The 21,015-nt window shown below is 42.3% G+C and overlaps 1 protein-coding gene across 1 annotated transcript in view; it reads right to left on the reverse strand.

The window, feature by feature from the left end:
• Window positions 1-18,177, reverse strand: part of LOC109873601 (astrotactin-2) — a 476,030-nt gene extending 457,853 nt beyond the window's left edge. The window contains exon 1 of the mRNA XM_031809054.1: window positions 17,806-18,177. Coding sequence (XP_031664914.1) covers window positions 17,806-18,136 — 331 coding nt within the window. The 5' untranslated portion in view covers window positions 18,137-18,177. The remainder of the gene's footprint in view (window positions 1-17,805) is intronic.
• Window positions 18,178-21,015: the final 2,838 nt, after the last annotated feature.

Raw genomic sequence — 21,015 nt, forward strand, 5'->3', positions numbered from 1 at the left:
CCGTTTGGTAACTTTGATGCCAGAGATGGAGGTGATGATCTAACTGAGTGAGTCAGCCACTGAGAGACCATTGATTCCACTGTGCCTTTGATTCTGGTGGAAAGCCCATACTTTATTCAACATGAGACATTGTCTAGCTAACTGTCCATACTTATGGTGTGGTGAAGCTGATGGTGTACTAATACAGTGTATGCTCTATCCGAAATGTATGTGTTTATTCGTGGTTACTTTGTTGTCTAGACAAAATCTAACTTCAAAAGGATTAGGATTATTATCGACTATGACAACAATAAACTAGGAAAATACTGGCTGCTGGAAACATATTGGATCTTATGCTTATCTAATGGGCTTTATTTTAAAAAATGACAGAATATGTTCAGTATTGAAGCCGAATAGCAGGCTATATGTAATTGCAAACGGGAGAAAGAAAAATCTGTGAATCTATATGTAATTGTAAAAGTAATCATCTGAAATGGTGTTATGTAAGATTATTGCTTTTGGCAAAGCGCTATTCCACTTTAATTTCTCATTTCCTCCTAATCCTGTAAAGTTGGATTGGCCTTTTTTTCCTGGTGCCATTGGCTTTTCAGAGAAATGAAAGCTACTCTAACAACCAAAAAAGACTCAAACAGAATAAAATACCAGGTTTTTTTCATAGGCTGAAAATGAATGTCCTTAGAGGAGAGTAGCATACTTCAAAAAAATACTATAGGAAACAAAATAGTAAGTATACTGCAATGCCTTCAGAAAGTATTCATACCCCTTTTCTTTTTCCAAATGTTGTTGTATTACAGCATAAATTAAACATTTAATAAATTGAGATTGTGTCACTGGAATTTTGTTTGTAGAAAATGTAAAGCTAAAATGTCTTGAGTCAAGAAGTATTCAATCCATTTGTTATTGTCATGCTGGCATAAATTATTCGGGAGACAGGCGCAGGAATGCGTAACAGTTTTTTTTATTAAGCCCAAATTACGGCATGCGGTGTAAAGGCACGGGAACGAAGACCAAACAAACACGTAACAAAACATAGGGTAGAAACCCAACACAAACGAGCGAGGAGTACCTCGAATAAATAACACACGCGCACAATAATTAACACACCAGACGAGACCCGTAATCATCTGCGCAATCCACAATGGCACGAAAGCCAAAACACACAGCACTTACACGCACCAATGGACAATGTAACAATATTCGACAGCCCAATGGAAACCAAAGGGCACACTTATACAAGTACCAATCAGTGGGAATAGGGGACAGGTGTGCATAATGAGAGTTCCAGAGGGATCCGTGACAGTACCTCCCCCCCTGACATACTGCACGCAACGACATCGGCCTCGAGGACGATCACAGGAACGCAGTGCGGGTCGATCAGAACCCGATGCAGCTGCCGAAGTTGCGTCGTCATCGGACGGGCAGTCGCCGCTGGCTGCCGAAGTTGCCTCTTGGTTCCCGAAGTTGCCGCTGGCTGCCGAAGTTGCGGCGGCGGCGGATGGACCAGTAGCAGTGGCGTCGGACAGACCGGTTGTGGCAGCGTCGGAAGGGCCAGTTGCAGCTACCGAAGTTGCAGCACCGCCAGGCGGACCAGTCGCAGCGTCGTCTGACGGGCCATTCCCGCTGTCTCCCTTAAATGGTTGATTATTCTGTCATGATGGTATGAAGAGATTCGGGAGACAGACACAGGAATGTGTAATAGGTTTTTTTATTAAGCCCAAATTACGGCGTGCCGTGTAAAGGCACAGGAACGAAGACCAAACAAACACAGGGTTGAAACCCAAATAAAAGAGTGAGGAGTACCTTGAATAAATAACACACTCACACAATGACTAACACACGGGACGAGACCCATAATCATCTGCGCAATTCACAATGGCACGAAAGCCAAAACACACAGCACAGGTACTCACATGCACCAACGGACATGATAACAATAATCGACAAACAAAAGAAACCAAAGGGCACACTTATACAAGTACTAATCAGTGGGAATAGGGGACAGGTGTGCATGATGAAAGTTCCAGAGGGATCCGTGACAGTATCCCCCACCAGGTACAACCTCAAATCTGTAAACATGGGCATCATGGGCATACACATCTGCTGTTTTCAACCAGGATCTCAGCGATCACTGCCTCATTTCCAGCATCCGTTATGGGTCGACCACCGCTCATCACTGTCAAAAGCTCCCTAAAACACTTCAGCGAGCAGGCCTTTCTAATCAACCTTTTTATTTTTATTTTTTTATTTCACCTTTATTTAACCACGTAGGCTAGTTGAGAACAAGTTCTCATTTGCAACTGCGACCTGGCCAAGATAAAGCATAGCAGTGTGAACAGACAACACAGAGTTACACATGGAGTAAACAATTAACAAGTCAATAACACAGTAGGAAAAAAAGGGGAGTCTATATACATTGTGTGCAAAAGGCATGAGGAGGTAGGCGAATAATTACAATTTTGCAGATTAACACTGGAGTGATAAATGATCAGATGGTCACGTACAGGTAGAGATATTGGTGTGCAAAAGAGCAGAAAAGTAAATAAATAAAAACAGTATGGGGATGAGGTAGGTAAAAATGGGTGGGCTATTTACCGATAGACTATGTACAGCTGCAGCGATCGGTTAGCTGCTCAGATAGCAGATGTTTGAAGTTGGTGAGGGAGATAAAAGTCTCCAACTTCAGCGATTTTTGCAATTCGTTCCAGTCACAGGCAGCAGAGAACTGGAACGAAAGGCGGCCAAATGAGGTGTTGGCTTTAGGGATGGTCAGTGAGATACACCTGCTGGAGCGCGTGCTACGGATGGGTGTTGCCATCGTGACCAGTGAACTGAGATAAGGCGGAGCTTTACCTAGCATGGACTTGTAGATGACCTGGTGCCAGTGGGTCTGGCGACGAATATGTAGCGAGGGCCAGCCTACTAGAGCATACAAGTCGCAGTGGTGGGTGGTATAAGGTGCTTTAGTGACAAAACGGATGGCACTGTGATAAACTGCATCCAGTTTGCTGAGTAGAGTGTTGGAAGCAATTTTGTAGATGACATCGCCGAAGTCGAGGATCGGTAGGATAGTCCGTTTTACTAGGGTAAGTTTGGCGGCGTGAGTGAAGGAGGCTTTGTTGCGGAATAGAAAGCCGACTCTTGATTTGATTTTCGATTGGAGATGTTTGATATGAGTCTGGAAGGAGAGTTTACAGTCTAGCCAGACACCTAGGTACTTATAGATGTCCACATATTCAAGGTCGGAACCATCCAGGGTGGTGATGCTGGTCAGGCGTGCGGGTGCACGAAAAGCATGCATTTGGCTTTACTAGCATTTAAGAGCAGTTGGAGGCCACGGAAGGAGTGTTGTATGGCATTGAAGCTCGTTTGGAGGTTAGATAGCACAGTGTCCAAGGACGGGCCGGAAGTATATAGAATGGTGTCGTCTGCGTAGAGGTGGATCAGGGAATCGCCCGCAGCAAGAGCAACATCATTGATATATACAGAGAAAAGAGTCGGCCCGAGGATTGAATCCTGTGGCACCCCCATAGAGACTGCCAGAGGACCGGACAGCATGCCCTCCGATTTGACACACTGAAGTCTGTCTGCAAAGTAATTGGTGAACCAGGCAAGGCAGTCATCCGAAAAACCGAAGCTACTGAGTCTGCCAATAAGAATATGGTGATTGACAGAGTCGAAAGCCTTGGCAAGGTCGATGAAGACGGCTGCACAGTACTGTCTTTTATCGATGGCGGTTATGATATCGTTTAGTACCTTGAGCGTGGCTGAGGTGCACCCGTGACCGGCTCGGAAACCAGATTGCACAGCGGAGAAGGTACGGTGGGATTCGAGATGGTCAGTGACCTGTTTGTTGACTTGGCTTTCGAAGACCTTAGATGGGCAGGGCAGGGTGGATATAGGTCTGTAACAGTTTGGGTTCAGGGTGTCTCCCCCTTTGAAGAGGGGGATGACTGCGGCAGCTTTCCAATCCTTGGGGATCTCAGACGATATGAAAGAGAGGTTGAACAGGCTGGTAATAGGGGTTGCGACAATGGCGGCGGATAGTTTCAGAAATAGAGGGTCCAGATTGTCAAGCCCAGCTGATTTGTACGGGTCCAGGTTTTGCAGCTCTTTCAGAACATCTGCTATCTGGATTTGGGTAAAGGAGAACCTGGAGAGGCTTGGGCAAGTAGCTGTGTGGGGGGGGGGGGGGGGGGGGGAGCTGTTGGCTGAGGTTGGAGTAGCCAGGCGGAAGGCATGGCCAGCTGTTGAGAAATGCTTGTTGAAGTTTTCGATAATCATGGATTTATCGGTGGTGACCGTGTTACCTAGCCTCAGTGCAGTGGGCAGCTGGGAGGAGGTGCCCTTGTTCTCCATGGACTTTACAGTGTCCCAGAACTTTTTGGAGCTACAGGATGCAAACTTCTGCCTGAAGAAGCTGGCCTTAGCTTTCCTGACTGACTGCGTGTATTGGTTCCTGACTTCCCTGAACAGTTGCATATCGCGGGGACTATTCGATGCTATTGCAGTCCGCCACAGGATATTTTTGCGCTGGTCGAGGGCAGTCAGGTCTGGAGTGAATCAAGGGCTGTATCTGTTCTTAGTTCAGCATTTTTTTGAACGGAGCATGCTTATCTAAAATGGTGAGGAAGTTACTTTTGAAGAATGACCAGGCATCCTCAACTGACGGGATGAGGTCAATGTCCTTCCAGGATACCCGGGCCAGGTCGATTAGAAAGGCCTGCTCACAGAAGTGTTTTAGGGAGCGTTTGACAGTGATGAGGGGTGGTCGTTTGACTGCGGATACAGGCAATGAGGCAGTGATCGCTGAGATCCTGGTTGAAGACAGCAGAGGTGTATTTGGAGGGCCAGTTGGTCAGGATGACGTCTATGAGGGTGCCCTTGTTTACAGATTTAGGGTTGTACCTGGTGGGTTCCTTGATGATTTGTGTGAGATTGAGGGCATCTAGCTTAGATTGTAGGACTGCCGAGGTGTTAAGCATATCCCAGTTTAGGTCATCTAACAGAACAAACTCTGAAGCTAGATGGGGGGCGATCAATTCACAAATGGTGTCCAGGGCACAGCTGGGAGCTGAGGGGGGTCGGTAGCAGGCGGCAACAGTGAGAGACTTATTTCTGGAGAGAGTAATTTTCAAAATTTGTAGTTTGAACTGTTTGGGTATGGACCTGGAAAGTATGACATTACTTTGCAGGCAACTCCTCCCCCTTTGGCAGTTCTATCTTGACGGAAAATGTTATAGTTGGGTATGGAAATCTCAGAATTTTTGGTGGCCTTCCTGAGCCAGGATTCAGACACGGCAAGGACATCACTGCTAAAGCAGTGAGTAAGACAACCTTAGGGAGGAGGCTTCTGATGTTGACATGCATGAAACCAAGGCTTTTTCGATCACAGAAGTCAACAAATGAGGGTGCCTGGGGACATGCAGGGCCTGGGTTTACCTCCACATCACCCGCGGAACAGAGGAGGAGTAGAATGAGGGTGCGGCTAAAGGCTATCAAAACTGGTCGCCTATCCCTCCAGGATACCTGGCCCGGGTATCCTGGAGGGATATTGACCTCATCCCGTCAGTAGAGGATGCCTGGTTGTTCTTCAAAAGTGCCTTCCTCACCATCTTAAATAAGCATGTCCTTTTCAAAAAATGTAGAAGTAAGAACATATATAACCCTTGGTTCACTCCAGACTTGACTGCCCTTGATCAGCACAAAAACGTATTTTGGCGCACTGCACTTGCTTTGATTAGTCCCTGCGATATGCAACTTTTCAAGGAAGTCAGGGACCAATATAAAACAGAAATTCGCACCCTTCAGCACTAATTCCAAAACGTTCTGGGACACTGTAAAGTCCATTGAGAATAAGAGCACCTCCTCTCAGCTGCCCACTGCACTGAGGCTAGGAAACATTGTCACCACCGATAAATCTACAATAATCAAGAATTTCAACAAGCATTTCCTGACGGCTGGCCACGCTTTCCACCTGGCTACCCCAACCTCGGCCAACAGCTCTGCAACCCCCGCAGCAACTGGCCCAAGCCCCCCCCCCCCCCCCCACTTCTCCAACACTCAAATCCAGACAGCTGACGTCCTGAAAGAGCTGCAAAATCTGGATCTCTACAAATCAGCTGGGCTAGACAATCCGGATGCTCTCTTCCTAAAATGATCCGCCGCCATTGTCGCAACCCTATTACAATTCTGTTCAACCTCTCTTTCGTATCGTCCCAGATCCCTAAAGATTGGAAAGCGGCCGCAGTCATACCCCTCTTCAAAGGGGTATGACTGCGGCCGCTTGCCAAGAGTTGCTTACCAAGATTACATTGAATGTTCTTGAGTGGCCTAGCTACAGTTTTGACTTAAATCAGCTTGAAAATGTATGGCAAGACTTGAAAATGGTTGTCTAGCAATGATCAATAATCAACTTGACACAGCTTGAACAATTAAAAAAATTATAATGTGAAAATATTGTAAAATCCAGGTGTGCAAAGCTCTTAGAGAATTACCCAGAAATACTCACAGCTGTAATTGCCGCCAAAGGTGCTTCTACAAACTATTGACTCAGCTGTATGAATACTTGTGTATTTCATTTTCAATACACTCGCAAAAAAAATTTTATAAGTTTTCACTTTGTCAATATGGGATATTGTGTTAGGATGGGTGACAGAAAAAAATAATATTTAATCCATTTTGAATTCAGGCTGCAACACATCAAAATGCGGAATAAGTCAAGGGGTATGAATATTTTCTGAAGGCACTGTGATTACAGAGGAACGTTGCCATTAACATTTGAAAAACTGACAATATAAAAGAAAGAGTGGCACGCTCTGCTGTTTAGAAGAAGCAGCTTGTGATGACAACATGTGGCGAGGTGCCACTGACACAGCAGTCTGTGAGGACATTCGACTCCCAGGCAGAGGGGCACAGGAAACACTGCAGGCCGGGCATCAGCAGGGGGACGGAGGGACAACTGCAGACTGGCAGAGGTGTCCGCTTCCCCTGCCAAAGCCGGATGGATGTGTTATAGCAGGGGCTGTCTCTTTCTCTGTCTCCAGCTCTGGTCTTTTATTGCCAGTTTATCATGTCCGACAGGCCTTATATATTTCAGCTATAGAAGGGTTACTAGGAGACTAGGGGGCATTTTACCCCCAGCATTCCAGTTTGGCTTTATCATGCCAGAGCATCAGGTCTAGGGCAAAGGAGGCGAGGAGAGCAGACACAAATTAAGTTGACTTCGTTAAAACTCAATCACCTGACACAGTCATGCGTATCACATTTTTCCAAGCTGCAGACAACTGGCAATTCAATCTGCCTGCCAAGGACTGTTTTGGGTTAAATAAATATACAAAGCATTATAGGAATAAGAAAGCAATAATCCTAATCAAATGGCATCGATGGAGGACAAGTCAGTGGGTTTAATAGTACTGTACATTTCTAGTGCAGGCTTCAATCTGTGCCATGGTCAATCAAATTCTTGGATGATTTTGTGCCGAAGCCACATATTGCCATTCATTTATAAACCTCCCAAGTAATGAAATGAGGACGTGTTAATCCTCGGTTTTACTGTTAATTGCGTTTTCATAATTGTTTATCCTTTTACCTTTTAGGTTCTAAACCCCACCCCCAAAAGCACCAACCCCTCTCCATACTCTGCTCTCTGTCTCCCACTCAGGTTTGTATTTTGTTATCTCAAAAGCAGTATTTTGTCATATCCCAAATCAAATTGTCATTGCAGCACTGATAGTACTTTAGAGGAAATCCAAAACACAGTACAAGCACCATTTAAACTATTAAATTATTCAACATCTTGTTTGAGGACGGACACTCTACAGAGTGACAGAATTCAGCCCAGCACATCGCCTTCCCCCCCCTACTCCGCACCATGTCCTTATCACTTGGCTTCTACTACAAAAATGTGTTTGTCTTAAGAGGGCTTCCATTAGGAAGTCACCACATTGGGTGACAGGGTACACCAGAACAGACCAAAGAGGAAGCTGAGTAACTAAATTGAATGACTTGTATAAATCAGTGTCATGTTAATATGCATTTACTTACCACAGACTGCACAGCTCTATAAAATGTATATAGAACGTTTATACGCCTTTGGGGAATTGGTTCATAGAATACACTCCGATAGAGTAGATGCACCACTCTGCCTGTTTCTGAAATAATCCAGAGTAAGAAGTGAAAAACATTAGTTACTTACTGTGAATCTGAAAGTTGGCCATAAAAACAGAAGCGTGAAACCGATCGGGTCTTGGAGGGAGACGATTACAGCGGCAACAAAGCCCAACAGAAATCTATCAAAGGACTGACTGTCAGTATTGGACTCATCCAGCGAGGGAGGAGAAGAAAGATTGGTTCGCCTTTTATTTCTCTGTTGATGTCAAGATAATAACATGGACTCCTGGTTTCAATTGACACCAAACAAAAACAAGATAGGAGGAAACAGGAAGACGATCTATACTGCTCCATCCCTGGGGCTGTCACTGAACCTCTGGAAGCATTCAGAGCAAGGACTGAGAAGAGCCTCTCTTTGTGAAATACAGATGGGCACAATGGTACCTGATTAGTACACAGGCAACCTATCATTAGTTATAGTCTATACAGTACTTCTCAGTCTATAGCCTATCATTAGTGTGAGTTTATACTGTATGTCTAATGTGATTTGAGTGTCAGTTACATATTTTCTGACAGACATATAACCCTATGATTGGATGTGGAACTAAGTTTTAGCTGCGCAGCAACTGACTGGTGATGAAAGGGGAAAAAAGTATTCTCTACTCCTACACCATATCTCAATATTTTACGACTGAATTCTGGCCTCAGTCACACAAAGCAGTATTTCAAACTAATTTTATGCTAATCTAAATGCAGAAATAGCTAGCAATTTTATCCCATTTGCACATTGACTCATTTGTTTTTCTCCAGTCAGATTACCCAACAGCAAATAGACATCTTGTCAGCAGCAAACACATGAGGAATGCAACACAAATGTAAAACAGTTGAAAGCAGGGACACTGGAACAAAGGAACTCAATCTGTACATTGACATAGCACACTCAGTACTCATTGGACAAGTGCAATTGAAACAACTCAGAGATGAGCACAATGTTTTAGATGACATTCAGATAGGGTTTGCTTGGCGTCTCTGTACACATAGAGAAAATGTAAGCTTTCCCTACTGTTAAGCTATAGTTATATTAAGCTATTATAGACATCTGACAAATAGCTGATTTCAAGATAAATGTCAGATCAATGCAGATCATTTTCTTTGATAGATGGACAGAGAAAGGAATGAACAGTTTGAGGTACAATACAAGATTAGAAAACTAAGACTGCTACCAACATGTGATGAGAACAACAAACACTGCAACATAGCCTAAAGAACCAGCTGATTCCAGATTTGAACGCCAACCACAACTGGCCAGTGACACCACCTGTAACACACTCCATTACCAACACAAGCTGACCACAATTCCTTCATGATGACTTGGCTGAAGCCATCGCTAATGTCATCGGCTAAGCGATGGCTTCAGCCAAGGCATCAAGAAGGAATTGTGGTCTGCAACCCGTGATGATTGTAGCTCTACTCAACATGCATCCAAACGTCGCAGCCTGGCTAAATTGTCACATTAACTACAAGCTTGAGCATTGACACTAATTATAGGTACTAGGGGTGCGCTGGTCAGCTGTTTCTTCACCCGCACCCGCCCGCAATTGCTAATAACCCATCCGCAACCACCCGACTACATGTGATGAAGTGAAAATCTGAGGCCCTCACCCAGCCCTAGCCAGCAAATATAGAAAATGTGCGAAAGGCTACAGTCAAAGACGGCAGAACGATTTTTGGACAGCTTGGGGCAGGATTTTTTTATGGTGATTTAGAAATGTTTCAGCAGAAAATGTCCGGCATTTTGGTAGGCTATTTGTTGGTCAACTTAATTAGATACATGCAGTTTCTCTTTTGTCATTATATGTTGCCCTAAAAGACGAAAGAAACCCTTGCTCAACAGAATAATGTAATAGATCAATAGAATGAATGCTTCAATCTAGTTGACATCGGTAAAGTTTTCTCTGTCATCTATCGCAGAACAAAGACATTTAGGAATTGGGGAGAAAAAATAATACTGCAAAAAAGAAACAGGAACGATTTTCTGTGCAAAATGTCAAAATGACATCAGTTTTGACCGGTTGTAAGGGGGGAAAAAAGCTGTCACATTTAGGCTGCTGCACAGACCCAATGGACGCGCTAGTCTAGAGCACCTGGTAAAATTGTGTTAAACTCTCTCCATGGTTAAAGTAGGAAGAAATATATGTCACTGATGTAACAATGTGTGAGTGTGCTACATTTACTATCATAATATATTCAAATACTGAATTACTTTGACATATTTAATTATGTTATATTACGTTAATTTACCTATGGTGGACAGAAAGTGTTACTACACTACACAGACTCCTGTTTTCACCCCACAAGAGTTACATGAAATACACATCATTTTTACCTCAGATTAGTGATGTTATTATTAAAGATAATTGTCATCACAATCTCACAACATTGATTGCTTAAAACACATCCATTGTTTTTTATCATACGCGCCAGTCCGTAGTGGGACTTAAAACGCAGCTGTAAATTTTAGACCACGCTGGCAAGAAAAAAATCGGATGGTCCTCCCATAAACGTCTCTGGCCTCACATGAATTGATGGATTTGAGGATTAAGATAGCGTTCAAATGAAAGCCAACACCTGTCGCTATTTAGAAACCAATGTGAGGTGGTGATTCATGGGAAAATATCCAGTCAAAACAGCGTTTCCATTTCCGTGATGGCGTTGTACAAAAAATTATTTTCTCACAGAGGTAAATTATTGCCCCAGTTACATTGATTTCAATACAATATCGATCGATGTGAGTGATTAATTTGCACGCGCTACTGATTACAGTAGAACAAGCTTACCAATTCCAGTCTGGTGCATGTGCAGTTTATAAGGTACTAATTTATCAAAATTACAATTTATCTGAACACAAGTGCTACATGTGTATAGGGAGTAACTTTTATGTAATGGTCTATCATGACTTTATTTCAGCATATTTATTATGAATTATAAAACCAGTGTTTTGACACTCGGCCATGAATCAAAAAGACAACAAGAAGAATCAACAGTATCATTTTCAGTGTAAACTACCATTTAAAACGTTTGGGGTCACTTAGAAAGTCCTTGTTTTTGAAAGAAAATAACACTTTTTCTCCATTAAAATAACATCATATTGATCAGAAATACAGTCTAGACAATGTATATGTTGAACGTGTCTATTGTAGCTGGCAACGGCTGATTTTCTTATGGAATATCTACATAGGCGTACAGAGGCCCATTATCAGCAACCATCACTCCTGTGTTCCAATGGCACGTTGTGTCAGCTAATCCAAGTTTATCATTTTAAAAGGCTAATAGATCAATAGAAAACCCTTTTGCAATTATGATAGCACAGCTGAAAACTGTTGCTCTGAATAAAGAAGCAATAAAACTGTCCTTCTTTAGACTAGTTGAGTATCTGGAGCATCATAATTTGTGGGTTCGGTTACAGGCTCAAAATGGCCAGAAACAAAGAGCTTTTTTCTGAAACTCGTCAGTCTATTCTTGTTCTGAGAAATCAAGGCTATTCCATACGAGAAATTGCCAAGAAACTGGAGATCTCATACAAAACTGTGTACTACTCCCTTCACAGAACAGCGCAAACTGGCTCTAATCAGAATAGAAAGAGGAGTGGGAGGCCCACGGTGCACAACTGAGCAAGAGGACAAGTACATTATAGTGTCTAGTTTGAGAAACAGATGCCTCACAAGTCCTCAACTGGCAGCTTCATTAAATAGTACCCGCAAAACACCAGTCTCAATGTCAACAGTGAAGAGGGATGCTGACCTTCTAGGCAGAGTTTCTCTGTCCAGTGTCTGTGTTATTTTGCCCATCTTCATATTTTCTTTTTATTGGCCAGTCTGAGATATGGCTTTTTCTTTACAACTCTGCCTAGAAGGCCAGCATCCCGGAGTCGCCTCTTCACTGTCGACGTTGAGACTGGTGTTTTGTGTGTACTGTTTAATGAAGCTGCCAGTTGAGGCATCTGTTTCTCAAACTAGACACTCTAATTTATTTGTCCTCTTGCTCACTTGTGCACCGGGGCCACCCACTCCTCTTTCAATTCTGGTTAGTGCCAATTTGCGCTGTTCTGTGAAGGGAGTAGTACACACTTTTGTGTTTCTGGCCATTTTGAGCCTTAATCAAACCCACAATTCTGTTCCCCCGGATACTCAACTAGGCTAAAGAAGGCCAGTTTTATTGCTTCTTTATTCAGAGCAACAGTTTTCAGCTGCGCTATCATAATTGCAAAAGGTTTTTTTATTGATCAATTAGCCTTTTAAAATTATAAAATTGGATTAGCTGACACAACGTGCCATTGGAACACAGGAGTGATGGTTGCTGATAATGGGCCTCTGTACGCCTATGTAGATATTCCATAAAAAATCTGCAGTTTCCAGCTACAATAGTCATTTACAACATTAACAATGTCTACACTGTATTTCTGTACAATTTGATGTTATTTTAATGGACAAAAAGTCTTATTTTCTTTCAAAACCAAGGACATTTCTAAGTGACCCCAAACGTTTTGAAAGGTAGTGTATGTTCTAGGAATGTAAATGGTACTTTTAACACTTTATCAGGTAAAACTACTGAATGAGCCAAAACAAATGCTATGATTGATTTATTTGGATGATATTAGTGACATCGTGAAAATATGTTTGTCCTGGCTACAAATGAGTCAAAAACACTCACAACCTTTCCTGTGTTCAGGTGAGGAACAATCTCTGAATTATTGTTGAACAAAGAAGCATTTGCTCATAATAAGGGGAAAGGCTTCACCAAGAGTGATAGTCAGTAATGACAATCAGAATGTACCTTAGCTGTAGCTAGAATACCGGCCTGAGGTTACACAGAACTGAAGAAAACCAAACAGAACTTGACAGCCTACAAATTCAATACCTCAGGTAACTGATGCGACAGGGTAGCAACGGTTAAAGCGTTGGACTAGAAATCACAAGGTTGCAAGTTCAAATCCCAGAGCTGACAAGGTACAATCCTGTTGTTCTGCCCCTGAACAGGCAGTTAACCCACTGTTCCTAGGCCGTCATTGAAAATAAGAATTTGTTCTTAACTGACTTGCCTAGTTAAATAAATAAAAATATAAACTGTGCCCTCAGTAAAGATAGGGAATGTCATTGTTAAGCAATGCTAATCCTTTGACTGACATAAGACATTGTCCCTACTGTATTTTACATGTTTTCTTATCTTTAAAGACAATGAGTAACACCAAGCTACAGATGGAGAACATTCTGATCACAAACCCAAAATGGAACAAATCCAGGGACTCATGGCAGATCCGATCTTAGCTCCACGATGTGCCCTTTCCCCAACAACCCTCTCAACTCCCTTCACTGCTCCCACATCAGTACACAGCTCAAACCTTGATGTGTGATTGAGATGTACAGCACTCTGGGCCATAGGGTATAAACCTCTCCTCTGGGGCCAACTTGTTTTTGCTATTTATTTTTTCCCTCCTCTTACCCTCCACTGTTGCTTTCAATCTCCTATCTGCCAGACAGCTGTAACGCTGTCTGGAGAGAGAGAGAGAGAGAGAGAGAGAGAGAGAGAGAGCGAGAGAGAGAGAGAGAAAGAGAGAGAAAAAAATTAAGAGAGAGAGAAAGAATGAAAGAGAGAGAGAAAAGAAAGAAAGAGAGCAAGAGAGAGAGAGAGAGAGAGAGAGAGAGAGAGAGAGAGATGAGGATGGGAAAGTGGAAAGGCCTGGCGAGGACAAGCCAATAGTGTGATAAGATGGCATACAGAAACATGATGAGTGCTGGAAAGGAAACAGTGTAGTTGTCTACTGCTCAGTCGTCTGGGATGGGCGATGGACAGAGAAGATAAAGGAGAATTCGATTTGAGCTTTTGCTCTTCCACTAGGTGCCTCAATGTTTTATAAGGTTAGCTGGTAATGACGTGTTTAAGAAATCAGACAAGTACAGTACTGAACACATTTATTTCCTTTGAATCCAAGTATCTCTAAAATTGAGTAGAAATCATCATCTGGATTTGCAAGTAAGAAGTACATAAGGTGAATTAAACATAACCTTTCATTCGGAGCAGGAAACTTAAAACTGCATACACAAACACACCCACACACAGATCTAACCAAAAACACTCAAGCATAACAATATGCACCATCTTGCAGAGGCCAACACAGAGCAGAGCAGTGGTCGCTGCATATGAAATACGTCTGGTGAGTCGACCTGCTTTCAAATCATGCTCGAACACATCATGTTCGGAGACGAAATAAAGGGAAGGATTCCACTTTGTCCTTTTTCCTCTCTGCCCTCTATGCTCATCTATTTTCAGTGACACTTGTGGTAATAAATCACGACTGGGCCCTGTGGCCAGGGGGGTGAGTATCTGACAGACCGGTCAGTTAAACACTCCCCCTCCAGTCTCTAGGGCTGCCTGCTACCGCCATATTCCACTGATAATTTCAAATCCAGAGAAGGAAACTGAGGGGGCCGAGTGGAGTCTCACTATTATGTTGTGTGTGTGTGTGTGTGTGTGTGTGTCTCCATGTCTCTATCTGTGTCACTGTCTGGGTTTCATATTGTGTTCATCTGTGTGCAGTAAGACCTAAGGCTTGGTATCATCCTGTGGCGTCAACAAATTGTTGCTATTTTAGAAAGTACAAACTGTAAGGAATACCACCACATGGGAAAAAAGACAGTGTTGACACAAAATATCACTGTCCTGTATGGCTATCTTCATGTTGACTTGTCATACTGTCATACTGAGAAGGGCCCTTTAGTTCAACATGAAAACCTGGACATACTATTGTGAAAGTGGATATCAACTGTCAGTTTGGATACAGTTACTATACATTTCCTAAAAATAACCTTGGAGTCCCCTTTGGCTGTCCCAGCCAGGCAGCAAGGCAGCCCAGTGATCGAGCTTCTGTACTAACTTAAATCAAGACCTGACGAAATCCATCTCCTCCCCCTATACAAAGAGCAGTCATGGCGAGAGCGCAGCAAATTTGCTGGTGGGCTGAATGGGAGGACACAGAGTCCCAACTCGAGTCGATGCATGTCCGTAATGGGAAAAGAAAGCGATTTACAAGCTTATGCTCCAGACCCTGCAGTCTGTTTAGTCTGCAGTCTCAATGCTGCTGAGAAACAGAAAGAGACAGAGAGAGGGCAAATGGTGACTAATGTTGACATGGTTGTTGAGAGAGACAGAGAGAGAGAGAGAGGTTCCACAACATGTCCGGGTTACTATACTATCCAATTTTTGTGCACGGTTCAATTTTTTTTAAAATACGGTATGAATCTTTGCGATTGTGTGAACCAGAACAGTTCTGTTTCAGGTAAGTGAGCTCCCATATGATTCATAAACAGGGAATAATAATAACTTTATTTGTATAGTGCTTTTCAATACAAGTAACAAAGTGCTTCAAATCCTAAAATAAAAGTACTAACAAAGAAACAAAGACAGGAAAAGGGAAGATAAAAAAATATAGCTAAATATCATACATTACAATCATCTTTATGAAAGTGTGTCTTCAGCAGGGATTTAAAAAGAGGCACTGAATCTGCAAACCTGATCTCCTCTTGCAGACCATTCCAAATTCTAGGGGCTCAAATGGAAAATGCCTGATCTCCTTTTGTTTTTAACCTAATCTTTGGAATGGTCAACAGTGGCCTGTCAGGATCTCATGCTGTGTCCTGGCTCGTAGGGAGGGAGTTAAAATATCAGAGATATAGGGTGGGGCTAAACCAAGGCTAGACGTAAATGTGAATAATTAAACATTTAAATGTGTGTGTGTTTCAATCTGTGTGTGTTTAAATGTTTTATTAATCACATTTAAGTCTAGGCTTGGTTTAGCCCCAACCTATATCGCTGATCTTTTATCTCCCTATGAGCCAGGATGCAGCTTGAGATTCTCTGGCAGGGCACTGTTGTACATATCAACCAGTTTGTCACAGTTTGTTGCCCTACACACATGCAATAAATGACTACTACCTCTGAATGTGAATATAAAACAACCTTGCTGTTTGCTTTCACATTGCAATAACACAGCCTACAGTTGACAGTCATAGACTGACCAGGTGAATCCGGGTGAAAGCTATGACCCTTTATTGATTTCGCTTGTTAAATCCACTTCAATCAGTGTAGATGAATGGGAGGAGACGGGTTAAAGAAGGATTTTTGAGCCTTGAGACAATTGAGAATGTGTGTCCTTCAGAGGGTGAAAGGGCAAGACAAAATATTTAAGTGCCTTTGAACGGGGTATTGTAGTAGGTGCCAGGTGCACTGGTTTGAGTGTGTCAAGAACTGCAACACTGCTGGGTTTTTCACGCTCAACAGATTCCCGTGTGTATCAGGAACGGTCAACAACCCAAAGGACATCCAGCCAAATTGACACAACTGTGGGAAGGACTGGAGTCAACATGGGCCAGCAACCCTGTGGAATGCTTTCGACACATTGTAGAGTCCAAGCCCCCAAAAATTGAGGCTGTTCTGAGGGCAAAAGGGGGTGCAACTCAGTATTAGAAAGGTGTTCCTAATATTTCGTACACTCAGTGAATATTATTTCATTGGGTGGGAGGTGTTAATGTTTGGCTTATAGGATTCACTATGTGTATATGACCTGAAGATTGACAACTATGGTCCAAGACTGCTATCCTAAAAAGGCTACGTTTACACAGGCAGCCAAATGCTGATCATTTTTCCACTATTTGGTATTTTGACCAATCACATCAGACCAATTCACAGCAGATATTTTTCAGAGCTGATCTGATTCATCAAAAGACTAATTAGTGAAAAAAATGCTCTGAATTGGGCTGCCTGTGTAAGCGCAGCCAAAGAGAGTGACAGAAATGGAACACTACTCATTCAATGCAAGGCAGAGTCAACCTCATATGTGGGCCATCGCCCATACTCTTACAAACTGCAATGACAAAATTATGACATTGTAGCAATCTTACATTATTATGCATTTCTTAATCACACCTCCTTCAAAACTGCATTCGTCCTAGTCTTTGCTATCAATAATGTGTTGATAAAAGACAAAATCCCAATTTCATGAGGATTTGCATGGCTAAATTGCAATCCATGCATTCCCTTACTGCCGGATACTTAAGGCTATGCATATGACACAGTCATAATTTGTCATAGGACACAAGAGAGACCTAATTAGTGTGTGTGCGTCTCTCTCTCTCTCTCTGTGTGTGTGTGTGTGTGTGTGTGTGTGTGTGTGTGTGTGTGTGTGTGTGTGTGTGTGTGTGTGTGTGTGTGTGTGTGTGTGTGTGTGTGTGTGTGTGTGTGTGTGTGTGTGTGTGTGTGTGTGTGTGTGTGAGAGAGAGAGAGAGAGAGATAGAGAGAGAGTACAGCAAACGAGTACAGTGTTGACTTGGTTGTTGCGTTTTCATTACACGAGTGGTGTCCAGGTACAGTATAAGTTCGCAACACTGTTTTACTTACTCTTCCCCTTGATTAGCCCACACGCCTCTGCTTGGGTTTGCATGTTAAGATGCCATTATTTTCAACCTTAGATTACGCTTCATAGTGTAGAATAAATATTTAAAGAGAATGTACGGAAACAAATAATGTAATTCGGTAATATAACCTACCACCGGCCAGGCACATGCCAGCCAATTCAAAGCTGGTAACGGATATCATTGCGTAATGGGGGACAGTGAACATACAGTAACATTACAATGTTCTTACCCAGTGTGAAGTATGGGAGAGCGGTGTTGTCGAGATCATCCATAACGGAAATTCTTCCAGGTAGGTCTGTTCTAACGAATAAAAGGAGCCGGGACTCCCCTCCTCCTCCGGCCACGCTCCCCGAGCCAACGCCGGTGAAACTGAACTCATTCTCTCGGAGTACAGGAAGGGTAGAAACGGTAACGGTTTTAACTTCACAATGGCTCTCGTCGTTTTCCTTCTCCCTCTCCTCTTCAAGCATCGCTCCCCCTCTGTTTGCCCGGACTGTAGCGGTCCCTGTCAGCAAGAGCCCCAGGAGGAGGACGACGTGGTGCGATAGTCTCCTTGCCATCCCGATCCCTTTGCGCGGTACTCAAGCTTTGAGTGTGGCTCATAAACTGCTTGTTCGTTTATACTACAGCCACTGCACGCGCACGGTAGTCATGTCTGTCCAGGAGGCGGCAGCACATGTGTAGTCAGATCTGTAATAATATGAATTTGAACCACATTCAAATGGTCATAAATCCATAAATGCAAGGCTCACTACATGCAATCATACATAATTTAAAAGCCAGTTTCATAGAAAATGTTACAAACTGGACGATACAGTACTGTCAAAAGTTTTAGAACAACTACTCATTCAAGGGTTTTTATTTTTTCCTATTTTTTACATTGTAGAATAATAGTGAAGACATCACAACTATAAAATAACACATATGGAATCATGTAGTAACCCCAAAAAAAGTGTTAAACAAATCAAAATAAATGTTATATTTGAGATTCTTCAAATAGCCACATATTGCTTTGATGACAGCTTTGCACACTCTTGGCATTCTCTCATCCAGCTTCACCTGGAGTGCTTTTCCAACAGTCTTGAGGGAGTTCATACTGAGCTCATCACTCTGCGGTCTGACTCATCCCAAACCATCTCAAAATGGTTGAGGTCAGAGGATTGTGGAGGCCAGGTCATCTGATGCAGCACTACATCACTCTCCTTCTTGGTAAAAATAGCAATTGCACAGCCTGGAGGTGTGTTTGGCCATTGTCCTGTTGAAAAACAAATGATAGTCCCACTAAGCTCAACCCAGATGGGATGGTGTATTGCTGCACTGGTCTAATGTCCATTGCTTGTTTTTCTTGGCCCAAGCAAGTCTCTTCTTTTTATTGGTGTCCTTTAGTTGTGGGTTCTTTGCAGCAATTCAACCATGAAGACCTGATTCACACAGTCTCTTCTAAACAGTTGATGTTGAGATAAGTCTGTTTCTTGAACTCTGTGAAGCATTTATTTGGGGTGACATTTCTGAGGCTGGTAACTCTAATGAATTTATCCTCTGCAGCAGAGGTAACTCTGGCTTTTCCATTCCAGTGGCGGTCCTCATGAGACCCAGTTTCATCTTTGCGCTTGATGGTTTTTGTGACAGCACTTCAAGAAACTTTCAAAGTTCTTGGAATTTTCTATATTGACTGACCTTCATGTCTTAAAGTAATGATGGACTGTCGTTTCTCTTTGCTTATTTAAGCTGTTCTTGCCATAATATGGACTTGGTCTTTTACACCACCACCACCACACACACACACACACACACACCTTGTCACAACACAACTGATTGGCTCAAACGCATTAAGAAGGAAAGAAATTCCACAAATTAACAAGGCACTCCTGTTAATTGAAATGACTTCCAGGTGACTACCTCAAAAAAGCTGGTTGAGAGAATGCCAAGAGTGTGCAAAGCTGTCATCAAGGCAAAGGGTGGCTATTTGAAAAACCTCAAATATAAAATATATTTTGATTTGTTTAACACTTTTTTTGGTTACTACATGATTCCATATGTGTTATTTCAAAGTGTTGATGTCTTCACTATTAACCTACAATGTAGAAAATAGTAAAAATAAAGAAAAACACTTGAATGAGTAGGTGTTCTAAAGCTTTTGACCGGTAGTGTATGTAGTAACTTTCTTTGAAGAGATCGTGATTTGGTCTAAATAGGCGTTTGGCGAATGTAGTCAAAATTCAGTGAATTGTCTTTAACTGCCATTTCCCAAAGTCTCACTCTTCCCACATGCAACAACTTTTTCTCAACTTCAAATATTGTGTGGCTATCCTAATTCTTCAGACTTGTATAAACAGAATTGTTGATACATTGTCAAATGTTAATTCTAGATAACATTTGCTTTGGAAATATGCGCTAAAAATGTAGTTTACTTGTAGGTCTTTTGTATTTTATGGATAGAACAATGATAAAGTATATATCCAGTATGTGCTCAAGTTTTGTTCCTGGAGTGTCTTAACGCAATGAAACCAAAATATTAAGGCTGACTTCATCCAGTGTCCAGAAAAAATGGATTTGTGGTATATGCAAATATGTGCATATTTCAAGTTTCAAAGTTTATTTGTCATGTGCACAGAATACAACAGGTGTAAAACCTTACCTTGAGAGCGCTTTTCCAACAATACAGTGATAATAATAGCCTACACATAAAAGAAAATAGAATAAAAAACACACAAGAATTATGATCAGAGTTTAAGTAACATGAGAATGCAATTATATACAGGTCAGTGCCCGTACCTTATTCAATGTGCAGGAGTAAGTCATAAATCTAATCAATAAACATTGTAGCAGCAGCATAGATTGTGTCTGAGTGGGTGGAGCCCTGTGGATGGGCATAGAGTCAGTGTAGATAGTGTGTTGGAGAGAGAGAGCAGTAGTTGTTAGCCATTTAACAGTCTTATGGCCAGAGGATAGAAGCTGTTTAGGAGTTTGTTTGAGCCTTGATGCACCGGTACCACCTGCCGGAGGGGAGCATGGAGAACAGTCCATGTCTCAGGTGGCTGGAGTCTTTGGCAATTTTTAGGTTATTTCTCAGACACTGCCTGGCGTGTACGTTCTGGATGACTGGGCCGTCCACACCACCTTAGGGCCTTCTGGTTGTGGTAAGTGATATCTCATGCAATGAGAAATCGCCTCATTTGCATATTTTAATACAATATTTCAGAAGATTTCTAATACAAAAAAGTGTTATATTGGTGTCTATATTCAGCTGGTAAATTGTGATATGATTAAGGGGGGGGGGTGACCCTATCAGCGTGTGGTGCCTCGCCTTAAATAAGATGATTATTATTATTTTATTTTTTATTGAATGACAGATCTGTAAAACATTATCTTAAATATAAACCATCAATTTAATAAATACTATTGGTGTTAAATATGAGTTTTAAAAAAATGTACACAT

The sequence above is a fragment of the Oncorhynchus kisutch genome, linkage group LG29, assembly GCF_002021735.2.
Source record: "Oncorhynchus kisutch isolate 150728-3 linkage group LG29, Okis_V2, whole genome shotgun sequence".
In the NCBI taxonomy this organism is placed as follows: domain Eukaryota; kingdom Metazoa; phylum Chordata; class Actinopteri; order Salmoniformes; family Salmonidae; genus Oncorhynchus; species Oncorhynchus kisutch.